Source organism: Manacus vitellinus, unplaced genomic scaffold (genome assembly GCF_001715985.3).
Source record: "Manacus vitellinus isolate BGI_N305 unplaced genomic scaffold, ASM171598v3 scaffold_27_pilon, whole genome shotgun sequence".
Lineage (NCBI taxonomy): Eukaryota > Metazoa > Chordata > Aves > Passeriformes > Pipridae > Manacus > Manacus vitellinus.
The window spans coordinates 1,086,406-1,100,388 of NW_021940039.1; the positions used below are offsets into that span (position 1 = coordinate 1,086,406).

The following is a 13,983-nucleotide window of genomic DNA, read 5'->3' on the forward strand; positions in this document are numbered from 1 at the left end:
GATGTTCCCAGTTCTTTCAGCAAAGAGACAAGGCTGGCAATGACAGAAATTTGCTGGTCTTTATAAAAAGCCCTTAAAACAACATGGAAATAAATAACTAAATAAGCACATGGCATTCAGATTGCTGGTGACACCATTACCTGGCTGACCGACGACCACGTCCCAGTATTCTGCTCTTCCAGGATTAACTCAGTCACTTCCATATAATACTGGCCCAACTGCTCCAACATCTCCAGGTCATCTCCCTCCTGCACTTCCACATCTGAAACTTGCTTTAGCAATTGAAGCACTTCCAGGAGGTCAGAGGGCTCCAGCGTGGACATTTCTCCTTCCCTCAGAACTGTTGCCAAGGCATCAAGAGCACCAAGAGCCACAGAGAGGTTCATGTCTTGGACACCACTCGTGAAGATGCTGTCAGGAACCTGCCATGGAAAAGATGGTTTAGTTCAGTGCATAGCCCTGACTCTGCCTGACCATCAGCTGTGCCTTGGCCATTCCCTTCATGCCCGTCTGGCCAGCCAGGCATATCCTGGGGAAGGGATCCCTTGTCCAGGCTCCCAGCCTCGGCGGGACAAGTCAGCCTGAAGCAACACTTTGCTTGTTTGCTCACAGCATGAATTACAGCTGTACTGGTCACAATCTCCAACAGTAGATCAGAAAAGGTCACAGGCACAACTGCTGGCAAAGTGACCTCAAACAGCAGCAGGTGCCAGCACGTCCACCCCAACAGCTTCTCCCTGCTCTGGGTGTCACCTGCCACTGCTGGGGCTGCAGGACTCACCACAGACCTCGCTGCAAGCGTGTTCACGTGGCTGACAAGCGAGTGGCTGGACTCTAGCTGGGCTCTTTTCAGTTGCCAGTATGCATCTGAGAACAAAACAGAATCAGAAGCAAAACCATTGCCGTGCTGTCCAGCAGTGTGGTTAACACATGCCATGTTCAAAGCCTGGGGAATGGTCCTCAGATGGTGGCTATGTCTGCAGGACAGGCAGGACAAGGAGACTTCACAGCTGTATTTTATTTCTAGCACCAGATCCCATCTGGACAGACAGTTTGACACTCCTTTTTCTGCCTTCCCCCATATTCCCCCAGCCAAGGAGTCTGGAGATGTCTGGGTTGGGAGGCACTCTACAGCACTGCATCCAGAAGCCATGGAATGTGTAAAACCACTGCTCAGCTGGGGAATAGCAAAACCTCCTGTCAGAGCACAGGCAACTGGAGCAAAGTCCCAACTACAGCAGGGTTTGCATGTCATCCCTTCAGAGCAGTCATGAGGCCTTCCCAACCCTGGGCATCACCCCAGCCTGGACCTCCAGGAGTACGTGTGGTGGAATGAATAACTAACAGATGCTGTACCCTTTCTGTATTGACAGATGAAAGGCAAAGTCTGCAAACAAGATGCATAACTGAATCCACTGCTGCCAACTTCCAAAACTCGGCATTCCTCGACAGGCCCTGTGGAAACACACACAGTCAGAAGGGCCAGGTCTCCCAGGGACATGCCATCCCCAGCAGGTATCCACAGCAATATCCTGCAGCAATCCACAAAGCCCAGTATGACAGACACTGTGGGCTGCTCCTTAGGTGGCCTCAGAACCAGAGCAGAGCCGGGACTGGGCTCAGAAATTGCTCCCAGCTGGTACCCCCTCTCCAGAGGGAACTGGGAGAGGGCAGTGCCAGGTCCTGAGTTCGTGACTGATCAGTACTGTCCCCCCAGCCTGGCTGAGAGCCCAATTCCTCCCTCCCAGCAGAGCAATGAAGCACTGGCTGCAAACCCTGGGGAAAAACATCTCTGCCAAGGAAGTAGAAGAAGAATCCCATTATTAGCTCAGGACATCTGAGCAGCTGTCTGTGCCAGGGGCACTGCAGGGCTCTCCAGTGACCAAGGGTTTTGTGATGACTGTGACTTCAAGTACAACTTGTAAATTGTACACATCCAGCCCAGCTCTGAATGTGCTGCTGCTTTTTTTCCCCAAGGAGAAGCATCATTCTACCAACTGCACCAAATTCCCTCTCTAAGGATGGGACTGGTTTCTCGGACTGTCCCTGTGTGCTGAGTGAGGGTAGTGAGTCTCACCTGGGCAGAGAAGCTGGGTGGTCACTGTCTGAACGGAGCTCTCCAGCTCCAGCGCGTTTGAGCTCCACCCAAACACAAGGTCCTGCTCTGGGACCCAGCACGACCGAACCTTCTCAATCTGCTCCGTGCTGAGGACTTTCTGCCAGATGTGTAAGTCAGTGATGTTCCCACTGAAGGACTCCTTCGCCCTGAAGGTGCCCCCCAGGGAATCTTGGTCCTGCCCAATGATGAAGGTCCCCTGGCCGTAGATGGCTTGGGGGGCAGCTGGTCCTGCAGCACACAAACCACTGGCAGATGCCCTCCTTTTCCCATCGGCATAGATGGCCCAGGTCCCGTTTTCCTGCTGCCAGGTCACGCAGAAGTGATGCCACTGTCCGTCGGCACGGAACACGGGCAGGTATGGGGAATGGTGCCCATGGACTATGAGAGCAAAACGGACAAAGCCTTCCTCATCCATGAAGCCCCGGAGCTGGAACTCGTTGATGAAAGCTGGCACAGCGTAGGAGAAGATGGTGGCGATCTCCTGGGTCCTGGTGTCCCACTGCAGGTGGGCACAGGCTGTGACAGCAGGCAGGGCTGGGAAGTCAGAGAGCACCTTCACGTACTTTGTGTCTGTTTTGTCTCTGAACACCAGGACTGGTACGCTGTGGCCTCCTGGAAGGAGACATTTCAGTCAGCATGAGGGAAGAAGCGAGGGCCAATAAAGTCACAGTAAAAAACAAGTGAAACTTTTCCAGTCTGATTTTTCTGAATCCAGCAGTAAAGAAACAAGTGTCCAAATAGCCCATGTCCACTTATACTCACGTCTCCTCTTTGGTTTGTGCAGGACACCATCCCTTTCCTTCAGCCAGACAGAACCTGTGATGTGGTGGGACTGCAGCAGCTTGCTGAAGGAATCTTGCTCACTGTGCTGGGGTTCAAAGAGCAGCTGAGCAAAGTGCTGCTCACAGTACCTGTCAGCATGCCACCAGTCCAAGGCAGTGGCCACATACTCGTATGTGTGTCTTGAGGTCTCAATCGTGACAGGAGCAAAACCTGGAGAAAGACACATAATGTGGGGAAACAGGAAGCCTCTCCAAGCCACCTTCGTGCCACACACGGGGTCAGTCTCTCACAGCATCCCCAGGCAGTTACAAACACTGCCTGGTGCATCCTGGAGGAGCTGATGGCAGGAGCTCATCTTCCCATCCAGCCCTTGGGCCATTCAGTGGGTACAGTGTGACAGACAAGCTCAGACTATATTGGACCTAAAGTGAGGGACAGCTCAGAGCCTGCTCCCAAAGCAGCCCCCTGGCCCAGGGCTGGAGCAGGGCCCCTCCTGTGGGACACACAAACCATGCTGAGCTCAGCCCAAAGGAAAAGCTCACTGTGGTTTGCCCAGGGATGGCCCTCAGGGAAGCTTGTTCAAAGCAGTTATGAACAAACTAATTTTCTCATTTTATCCCCAATTCCCAGCTCCTCCCAGCTTCTGCACTTGCAGATGCAATTTGCAGGCACAAAATAACCTGTTTTGTTTGCAGTTGCAGCGGCACACGGAGCAGCAGCTGAGCAAACAGCCTGGCAAATACTCAGCTCTGCAAACAGCATTTCAGGCACAAAGCAGGGAAACAGAAAAAGTTTCTTTACCTTCGTTTCTGCCACTGGACACCTTTTATTTCTCTGTGCTGGATGTTGCTTGTAAACACATAGAATGCTGATAAAAACACTAACCTTTAGAAGTCTGGTTCTTGGCAAGGGCTGCAAAGGCAAGGAGACTCCTGGACAGACTGACCTGGTGGAGAGGGTGAGTTGTAACATTCACAGAAACATTAATACTATCTCAAATACTGAAATTATAAAAATTACTGTAAAACTCACCAGAAAGCTGAAGAACCAGGAATCAAGTCTCAGATCTCTCCTGAACATGTTGACCATGTGGAAAGCTTTCACTCTTTGCTGGAATAAACAAAATATTACTGGAGATGCATCGCAGAGACAGAAGCATTCTGCAGAAAGGCAGTTCCCAGACAAAGCTGCTTTCCTCAGAAAGGTTCGAATCAAAAAAGAGAAAACAACTCCCTCTGAAATACCTGTCCTGGGTAGTATCCCATCCGAAGAATTCCCAGTTCTTCTTGAAGAATGCAAGGTCTCAGTTTAACATTTGTTTGCAAGATACAAAATAATTAAGCATAAAGCATACAGATGTGTGATATTTATAAACAGGCAAGTTCACAGAGCCTCTTCATCTGCATTAACCAAATAAAAAAGCCACCATAAATGGCATCATTAAATGGTGTTGCATCACTGACAGTTTTTCTTGTCGCTTTTAAAACCTGCGTGAACAGAGCAGCAGAACAGACCCTGCAGAGCAGTAAGTCCAGCCTCCATGAGCCCAGACACACAGCCCAGCACCATGGAGCCGTCCTGGAGAGCTGCCCAGGGCCAGGGCTTGGCGGTGAGCTCCCACCACCCCATCTCTGCCCCAGGGGGAGGGAACCCTGAGCTATGGCAGTAAAAAACCTAGTAAAGTCACAGATGAGGGTACATAAAGACACAAAGATGGAAACTGGCAATGCAAACAAGCTCTAAAGCTGTCTCTGGGCAGTGGCGCCGCAGCCCGGAGTGATCTCTGCTCTCAGCAGGGCTCTCCCACGTGCGCAGTAAAAGCACACTGAAGCACTTTGCTGCTAAGGGACTGAGGAGATCAGGGCTGCAGCCCGGGCTCTGTGTTCACAAAGTCTTCCAAAGTTCAGCAGTGACTTTGGAAACACTGAACACGGCTTCAGGACCCTCTCTGAGGGGTGAGAGACGGAGACACGGCACCGCCAACCTCCCGCTCCTCAGCCCGGCACCTGCAGCCCCAGGTCTGCACTTCCCCAGGGAGGGCCCTCAAGACGGATCAGAGGAAACCTGGAAACCGGTTTCCAGGAAAAATGGGGCGTTCCCGGTGACCCAGCGGGGTGTGCCCGGTGACCCAGCGCGGCCCAGGTCTGGCACTGCCCTGGGGAGCCCGGAGGGCCGAGCCCCCGGTGCGGCAGCGGGGCAGCGCAGAGCCGGGGGTCGGCGGAGAGCAGTCCGGGGGCTGGGCAGACCGAGAGCGGGAACCGCGGCTCCGCAATCCGCACAGCACTCTGCATTCCCGCACAGCATCCCGCTCCCGCACGCACTTCCCGCATCCCCACAGCTATCCTGCTCAATCCCGCACAGCATCCCGCATCCGCACAGCATCGCATCCGCACAGCATCTCGTCACCAAGCACAGCATCCCGCATTCCGCACAGCAAATCTGCATCCGCACAGCAATCTTGCATCCCGCAATAGCTCCTGCATCCGCACAGCATCCCGGCGCCCCGCCTCGCATCCACAGCGCACGCCGGTCCGCTTCTGCTCCGTCCGGCGCTCCGCCAAAAGCGCCGCGTTCCCGCCCCGGGCCCGCCCCGCCGTCCCGCGGGTCCCGGCGGGCTGGGCTGAGCTCTGGGCGGCGGGACGGCGACACCGAGTCCCAGGGCGGTGCGGGGCTGGGGCATCCCCACTCTCGCACATCACGACCCGCCATCCCGCACTGCCCCCGCGCCCCGCATCCCACCCCGGGACGCCCCTCCAGCCCACCCCGCTCCCGACGCCTGCGCCCCGACTAACAGCAAAGCACTCACAACCCTCCCCAGCAGCACCGGGATCTGCTTCCCAGGCAGTCACCGCTCCATGGAAGTGTCCAATAAAGCTTCCCAGGAAATGTGGCACATGGTCTTGGTAAAGAAGTCAGAGCGCGGAGGAGTTACCAGGGATCGGCACAGCAGCAGGAGCCCCACAGAGCCCAGAGGCAGGTGAGAGGGACAGGTCAGGAGATGTCCAGTGTGTCCCTGGTGTAATGTCCTCGCTGAGCAGCTTCAGTGTTCCAGAGCTTCCCTACCCCAGGGCCCGCAGCACCCCGGGAAGGATGCCAAGGCTGGAGGGTCCGGGTCACCCCCGTGGGCTGTGGTGCTCCCCACCTCACAGGGCAGAACTGCTCTTTCAGTTAAAGCCCACTCACTTTTGCTACAGCAACAGGAACACAGTTCCCACTGCTCCCCTCCCAGAGAATGCTTGAATCACACTATGGATTCACCAGCAACTGTCCTTTGTTCTTCAGGGTCTTCGCCTGGGAATGAAGGCAATTATCCCATCCCAACGCCTCTGCTCTCGGCAATAAATCTCCCACAGAAGAATGGACCTTGGAGGCAGCTGCTCTGGGCTGCTTAGTCACCACTGCCAGCTGGGAAACAGCTTGGCACTCCTGGACAGCGCAGCATGGAGTGCCAAAGGCCTGTGGACAGCATGGCAGCACAGGAGAGGGCTCTGCACCCCCTGCTTTGGCCAAAACTGGATCCTGCTTCCCTCAGCAGTGGAGGGAACAAATGGCACGAGGCAGAGCCCAAGTTTGTACCAAGCATCTTTGGAAGGAAAGTACAAAATTATTTCAAACTTAGTACTGGATTAGGTTTAATGAGAATTAGCATTTCCCAGCAGACAGTGAAGTACGTTCCTTGTGCCTGTGTCTTAGACAGAATGAATCATCTTTTGTAACAGCACAAAATGCAGTTTTCTGGTAGCATTAGAAATAGCATCCAGCTCCCAGGCCCCACTACTGTTTTCTGTATGTACAAATAAACCTTCCTCTGTGTACATGCAGAAAGGTGAAGAGAAAGTTCCCATGATCACTGCATTGAGACCCAAGTCTCCAGGCTCACCTACACAAGTTCTTTGGATTTAAATCTGAACTAACTTCCATAATTACATCCTGGGCTTTCAAATAAGATGTGATGCTTTGGCTGGCATCAAGAACAGCTCTAGAGACCATGGCAAGAAAGTGTCACTGGCATTTCAAAGAAAAGGTCACAGCCAGCAAGTGGAGCCAATGGCTGGCATCTCACTGTGCTTTCACCAAAAATCACACTGAAAAGGCCCCAAAGAGCACAATCCAGGAAGTGGGTGCCGTGCCTGGCCTGAGGGACAATTCCTTTAGACTTCCCAGCTCTCCAGAGGATTTCCTTGCACATGTGGGAACTGCTGTATGTTTGCTCCTTGCCAAGGAGCAGAGTCATCACCACCAGCGCTGGCAGTTCCTCGTGGTATCGGCAATAATTCCCATACAACCAGTCAGCTGTCTCCTCAGGGCAACTGCGGTCCCCAGAGTCACCTCCACTCACACATCTCAAAATAAATTAGAAATAACAGAGTTCCTAGAGTTAAGAGGTCTCCATCCAGTGCATGAAGACCTTGGCAGGCAGACATGACCTCGGGATGGTTAGATGGCAAAATCCCAATGCACTTTTAATGCTGGTAAATCTCTCTAACAAGCAGCTGAGCAGAGGGCAAGTTGTGTAGCACCGTGTGGGTGATGCTGTCACTCTGGGTTAGCCTGGTTTGGAGTGGGTTGCAATTCTGTTTACACGCAGGCAATTTAAAAAATCAGCTCAGGTGCATTTTAAGGAGTGTTACCCTTAACAGTGAGTAAACCCTGAGCTGCCACCCTTAAGGCACATCTTTCACACAACCCTTGGAAGAGCTTCCCAGCACATGGGCGAGCAACATGTTAATCTTTATAAATCAAATATTTGCCAAGTGGAGTAGAAAGCCATGTGTCTGAGCAAGATGCACTGAGAAATGGAACAAAGCCTGGTGTGTGTCAGGGATCACCCGCTCGTGGGAAGGCCTGTCCCTTGCAGAGCTGTGCTTCAAAACAGCAATCCCTTAGTCCAGCTGGAGGTGTTATTCTCCTCCAGCCTTTTTTCCCCACACTTTTTACTGCTCAAAACAGATGTTCCAGTTCCTCCTCACAGAGTTTATGTCACCCAAACTTTGCATTAGAATTGGTTCTGAGCCAAGGCAGGCTTTGACAAGTGCTGGCTCAGAAGGCACCAGTAGAAGAGAAGCAGACTTACCTCCCTCCCCAGTACTGGGGCTGTGCAAGTGTGTCACACAACTGCTGTATCTCAGTTATGTTACACTTCCACACATCTGAATGTTTCACAAGCTGCTGTTTGGTGCTGATGCCTCACACTGGTACCAGCACTGCAGTTCAGAGCTCCCATGGGCCCTTTATTTATCTGCATATGGATGTTTCTCTTTGTTTCTGCAAGGCAAGGAACTGAAAGCATGGAGTCTTCACCCTAATAAACCATATTTGACTGCCCAACTATTTACTATTCAGAAAGAAGAATGAAGCAGTCACTGCTGTCCCATGGAGTCCAGCTGGCTGAAAGGCTGTTGGTTTCTGCTCCTGTGGGACCTTCAGACCAGCTCTCCCAAAAGAAGATTCATCAGTGCTCCAGCAGCAATTAACCCTGCACTGCAGCGCTCTGGTCATGGCACAACTTCCTGCTGTTCCTGCTGACAGGGAGCTGTCAGTGCAGGACATCCCATCCCTGTCACTCCAAGCAAGCTGTTAACACACATTAACACCCTCACATGGAGCGAGTTATCAGAAGCAGCAGTGTCTGGAAAAATCTAGACAACTCTTCCAGCTCCTCTGAACAAAGGCACAGTGTCACCACCTGACCTCCACACACACCCTGCCCAGCAGACTGGTCTGTAGCTGCACAGCAACCACTGACCAGAGAAGTGGGAGTCATCAAGTGCACAGGCTGGACTTTGGATGGCAGATGCCATTTCCCGTTCACAGCTCTGCAGGAAGGGACATAGAAGACACGTGCTCAAGCTAATTCTTCAGGTATCCAAACAAGTTCCTCACTCTGCACACTGAAAGCCTGAGCTGATGTGATTTTATGGCCAGGCATCCGCACGTTTGGCAATGCCACTATTTGTCTAGTTCTCTTAGTTTCCTCTCCCCCTCACCTTTCAAGCCTGTCACATCAGGGTTGACCAAACTTCCTGATGCTAGAGGCTTCACATCAAAAGCCTGGTAGGTCAGGGATATTTTCCCCCAGAAAGCCGAGGGGAGAGGGCACGAGGTCACAGGCAGGCAGAGCAATACCTCCCCAAGGGGACAGAATGACCCAACACCTCCCTAAAGAGACAGAGTGACTCAACACGCAGGTCAAGAGCCTGCCTGTACCAGGTCACCTCCTTGCACAGAAAAAGCACAATTCTGCCTGCAGTGCTCACCCTCCCGTGCCCCTGTCAGCAGTGGTGTGACCTCCCTCCAGCACAGCACCCACACCTCAGCCACCCACGAGCAGGGGCCGTGCAGGGGCTTTGCAGGGGTTGGCTCTGCCTGTGCTTTGTGCCCTGCTCAAAGCACAGCGTGGGCTCAACCACTGAGGACACACAGACACTGCTCTGTGCCATGAGGCAATCCAAAGTCACATGCCTGGGGAGATGGAATTGATAGTAATGAAAAGATTTGCCTAATTTTCCTCTGGCTTCCCTGATTCCTGTGTGTTGGTAGAACTCCTGTACCAACACAAAAAAAGTTTGATACTTGCTGACCAAATTAGTTTCTCCTAAGAGCTCACTCTGCAATGGCTGAGGGGAGCAGCTGCTCCCTGCCAGGCTCAGGACTGGTACAAGAAGCAGCTGACACTGCCCGTGCTGCTGCACTGCTTTCAGGGCCTTTGTAGGGTCAGCAATTTGGGAGACTTTTAAACAGTCAGAGTGCCACTTATGGAGAATAGCCCAGGGCACAGAACTTGCATTAGTTAGGTCAAAAATCTATTCTGTGGAGGTTGCTGCTTAGTCCTGGCCCTGGCTGAGCAGAACTCTCACTGCAGTTTTGGTGCACAGAACCCTACCTGGTTTAATTTTCTATGATACAGTGAAAAGACAGCTGAGAAGAAAGTTTCCTCCACAACTCCAGACTTATATTTCTAAGGCAAAGGATCCTGTTCCAGTGCTATTTTGCTTTCTAGACTTTTTTGTAGAGTTAGATTTAACCAGGGTTTTATTTTCTTGTTTTTGCTTCTTAAATGCCCCCAAGTCTCAGTGAGGTTTGTTTCAACAATCTCATGTGGACATGCCAGCCTTAATCTCACTCTTCCAGGCCCTTCTCATTGTCTGGGATGAAAGCCCAACACAGAGCCTCCCCGCTAATTGCCAGCTTTCTGTTTCCAGTGACAGGTGTATTGTCTGGAGGAACAGACCCAATTGTGTCCCTGCACAGTGGGACATCAGCTGCTGATATTACAGAGCCTTTCAGGGAGCTTGGGCACGGCTGGTTATTTAGTACCATCATTTATAACCAATCTGTGTAGCCTAGAAACTTAATAGAAAAAACAGGAGCTGCCTTTATTATTCATCTTTTTGGTGGTTTTTTTTTTTATCTCAAGTTCCTAACTACTCCTAAATCTCCCATCCTCCTACCAGCAAGACAGGGCATTTGGTGCTGATCCTCTTTGAAACACTAAATCTCTCTTTTTTCCATAGTGTTCTAATAAAGGTGTTTTGGTGGTTTAACCAGACATCCACTGTGCATCTCCTCGAACCTGGAATCACAGCTAGCAAAAACTCCACAAACTGTCATTCCTGTGAGGTGTTGATGTGCACGGGCTCAGGTCACAAACATCATGGAGAGATGCTTTATATCCTCTGGAGATCTGAGGAACACCCTGAGGCAGGGAGCTCGCTTTGGGGGACAGTGACTGTGTCTGCTTTATCAAGGAGAAAGAGGGGCTCTGGTGCTCAGACAGAGTGAGGAAAGGCAGCAGTGAGAGAGCTCCTGAGAGATGAGAGGAAAAAGTACAAGAATAATATTAGAGCCAGATTGCATCTGTCTTTCCCATTTTTCCCATTAAAGGATAAAGCTTTCCATCCGTGGCTGTTGCACCCCAGCAGAGCTGCAGCCAGCGCGGCAGCACCACGCGACCACAAACGCAACAGACCAGCGAGCAGATGGCCCCAGTTTTCACTGCAGGAACCTGGCAGTACAGAAACCATCTCTTTACTGGATTTAATCATGCCAGTCACAAGGCAGGAGGGTCTACAAACAACCAGCATAAGCAGTTCCACATCAACTTACAGGAACACAGACGCTGAGAAAGAGGAAGCACGTTGAGCCCTGGGTGCCTCTGCAGTTTTGGGGTTCAGTCAGTTCCAGTGCACATTCCCAGTCTGAATGGACTCCCCACTTCACATCCCTTTTACTGACACGCAGCAGCACCTCTGAGAACAGCACAGACACCTCTTCATACCTGAAACTCTCTTCCTCCTCTTCCAACTCGTGAGGTTTCCCCAGCTTGTTCTGCCAGAACCTAAATAAAGCTGGAAAGTGGATTCCAACACTACTAACAGAAGGACTTTTGTAATCGTCAAAGGCCACCAGAAATTCAGGGACTTCTAAACAGCATTGACAAGAGATAGTGCCACAGTGACTGGAGCATCATAATGCTAGAAACAGCACAAGATCAGCGCTGGCCCTCTTGAATTTCCAGCCCCTTACAATTTGCCTGAAAGCAAGAAAAGGGCTCCCCAGGTACTTCATTTATCCCCTCCCTTGGAGGGACACAGACTATTCCTACATTTACACCTTTGCCAGCAACTTTTCCCATTCACAAAATGGTTCTTTCAGAAACTCTTGGGAACTTGCTTTACATCTCAGTGCACCATACCCTTGCCTGCACTACTTGTCTGCTCCCAGCTTCAACCTCTTTCAGTTTTCAGAGCAATGAAGGCACGCTCTTGGACTGAAGTCAACTCTATTTCCTCTAATGAATTTAAATATCTCAAATAAATCTCCTACTTTTGGAAGTTTCAGTTGCAATGAAGAAGATCCCAGTGAGATCCCCTTCTGTCCTGACCTGGGCAAACACCTACTCGATTAGCTTTGGTTTAGCCACAGGTTGGTAAAGTTTGAGTCTATCTAGTTCTGATCTTGTCAGAATTGTATTTAAATTCTCTGACAGATTCTTGGCTTGCAGCTTGTTAACAGATCGTTGTTGAGGCAAGATGTTTGAAATTAGAGTGGTTTGGAACAGGAGAGACACATGGTGCATTTATTCTCCAGTTCAGTGATTATCTCTGCCTGGCTCCACTCCTAACACAAGTTCACCTTGGGACATTACAGGAGTTGCTGGCTAGTTTGGGAACTAGGAATATGCACTATATTCCAACATAGGAATATGTTGGAATAAGCACCAGACACAGCCATGATGAGGGTTCAGAAGCAATGTAAGTGCTTTCAGCTTCTGGACAGCTTGTGTTGCCTCCGGCCAGCTCTGATAAAAACTTGTCCCTTGCAGGGCTGGGGGGTGCAGGGCCCCAGCCTCACCTGGTGAGACTTGACTTTCTGTAACTCCCTTGTCTTAGAGAGCAAAAAACTGCCTGGTGATTTACTCTGGTTACCCTGAAACAGCATGTTTGCCTCTCATACTGCAGGAGCAGGTGCAGGCTTTGTGGAGTAAGAGTGTGCTGAAGACTTTGTTAAACATTCCAAGTCACCCAATGTCTCTCTAGAAGGTCCAAGAATTCAAGATGTCATTTGGCACTCACACAAAGAGAAAGCACTGAACACAAAACTGCCCCCTCCAGCCCAGCACAGTGGGTGCCCAGTGACAGAGGTTATGCCCAGTGACAGCCCCACTACCATCGTTGTTGTCAGGGTTTAGTGACATTTGCACTGCAAGGCTCTGAAGGACACAAAGGTGACACCCATGTCTACAGCAAAGGGCATCACCCAGGAACAAAGTTCACAGCACAACAGCTGTGGAAAAAGCCCATGTCAGATGATCAGAGAAAATCTTATGACCATCCACATAAACGGGACTGGAAAAAGGTATCCTATAAAGCTGAGAGGGAGAAACAAGGCCTTGTCTGACTCCCAGCCAGCCATTAACCAGCAATAGATGGAGCTAGTGGTGCACTCAGGTGGCTTTGAACCAGGGAAGAGATGTACCTGCACATCTGCAAGAGAGCCAGTGGCGTACCTGGGAGGATCTGGAAAGGCTCTATATTACTAGAAGGTAAAACAATAACTGCAGGACATCTGCTTAGTTGTCAAGGACCAAGAGGGAAATAAAGCTGTTGTCCCCTCTAGCTAAAACCTGCTGTTTCCTTTTCCCCAGACTCCCCACCACCAACTGCTCTACAGTTTGTATGCCAATCCAATTTTGACGCCTGTAAGTCACCCCAGAGACTGTTTATTTTAACTTTATCAAGTGAAGAGAAAAACAACTGTGTTAGAATGAAAAAAGAGCATCTGGCAGCAGGGTATTCTGTCTCTCAGACAGCTTCCCAGCCTTACTGGTGTACAAGAACATGGGATTGCAGTTACCCAAGGGTTGAAAGAAGGGGAGAACAGGGTGCAGAGTGCAGGTTCTCTGTGTGTTTATCTTAAAGATGGTCTTTTGTGGTCTGGTAGCTTTTTTCTGCAAGATTGGCACAGTCAAGAAAGAGGCTGGGGTTTGGTTTTCTTCCCCGTGGCTGTTTTTGTTCTCTCACATTGGCAAGTATTTTTGAGCATTGGAGGGAAAAGCAGACATCGCCCAGTAGCTTTGCCCACCCCACCACTTTTGTTTGTTTACTTTCACCTGAAGAGCACTCTTGTGGAGGAAACTCATTTTTCAATAATTCGGAGGGTCACTGCAGGGATGTAGATCTGAGGGACACACGGGACCCCAGTTTTGGTTTTGGGCCACCTGCTTTCTGGGCACTGCTCAGAGGGAGCTGCTCCACGGCTGAGCCACTGCTGGTGTGGGAGCCACCATTCCTCTTGGAATGAACACAGGAGCTCCTCTCGGCAACGGCACCTACTGCAATAACACCGTGTTCCAAGCACGAACTGCCTCGAGAAGGAACACACTTCCTTGGTAAAATACTTATATACTTGGAGAAAGTTTCCTTTAGGCAAGAAGCCAAGGAGCTACTCCCGTTGTTGTGTTGTTCTGCAAGAGAAAGAGCCCCATGTAATTAACATCTAATGTGTGGAACAAAAAAAATTACCTTCTTTTAATCAACGGGTTTTTTATTTTCAGGCACTTACACACCTAGAAGGCACAT

At 50.8% G+C, this 13,983-nt stretch overlaps 1 protein-coding gene across 1 annotated transcript in view; it reads right to left on the reverse strand.

Annotated features, from left to right (window-relative positions):
* Nucleotides 1–13,983, reverse strand: part of ADGRD2 (adhesion G protein-coupled receptor D2) — a 30,514-nt gene that overhangs the window by 15,794 nt on the left and 737 nt on the right. Inside the window, 9 exon segments of the mRNA XM_025895298.2 lie at nucleotides 141–422; nucleotides 782–867; nucleotides 1,357–1,455; nucleotides 2,078–2,731; nucleotides 2,882–3,112; nucleotides 3,788–3,848; nucleotides 3,935–4,012; nucleotides 11,138–11,435; nucleotides 13,927–13,970. Of these exon segments, the coding sequence (XP_025751083.2) occupies nucleotides 141–422; nucleotides 782–867; nucleotides 1,357–1,455; nucleotides 2,078–2,731; nucleotides 2,882–3,112; nucleotides 3,788–3,848; nucleotides 3,935–4,012; nucleotides 11,138–11,435; nucleotides 13,927–13,970 (1,833 nt within the window).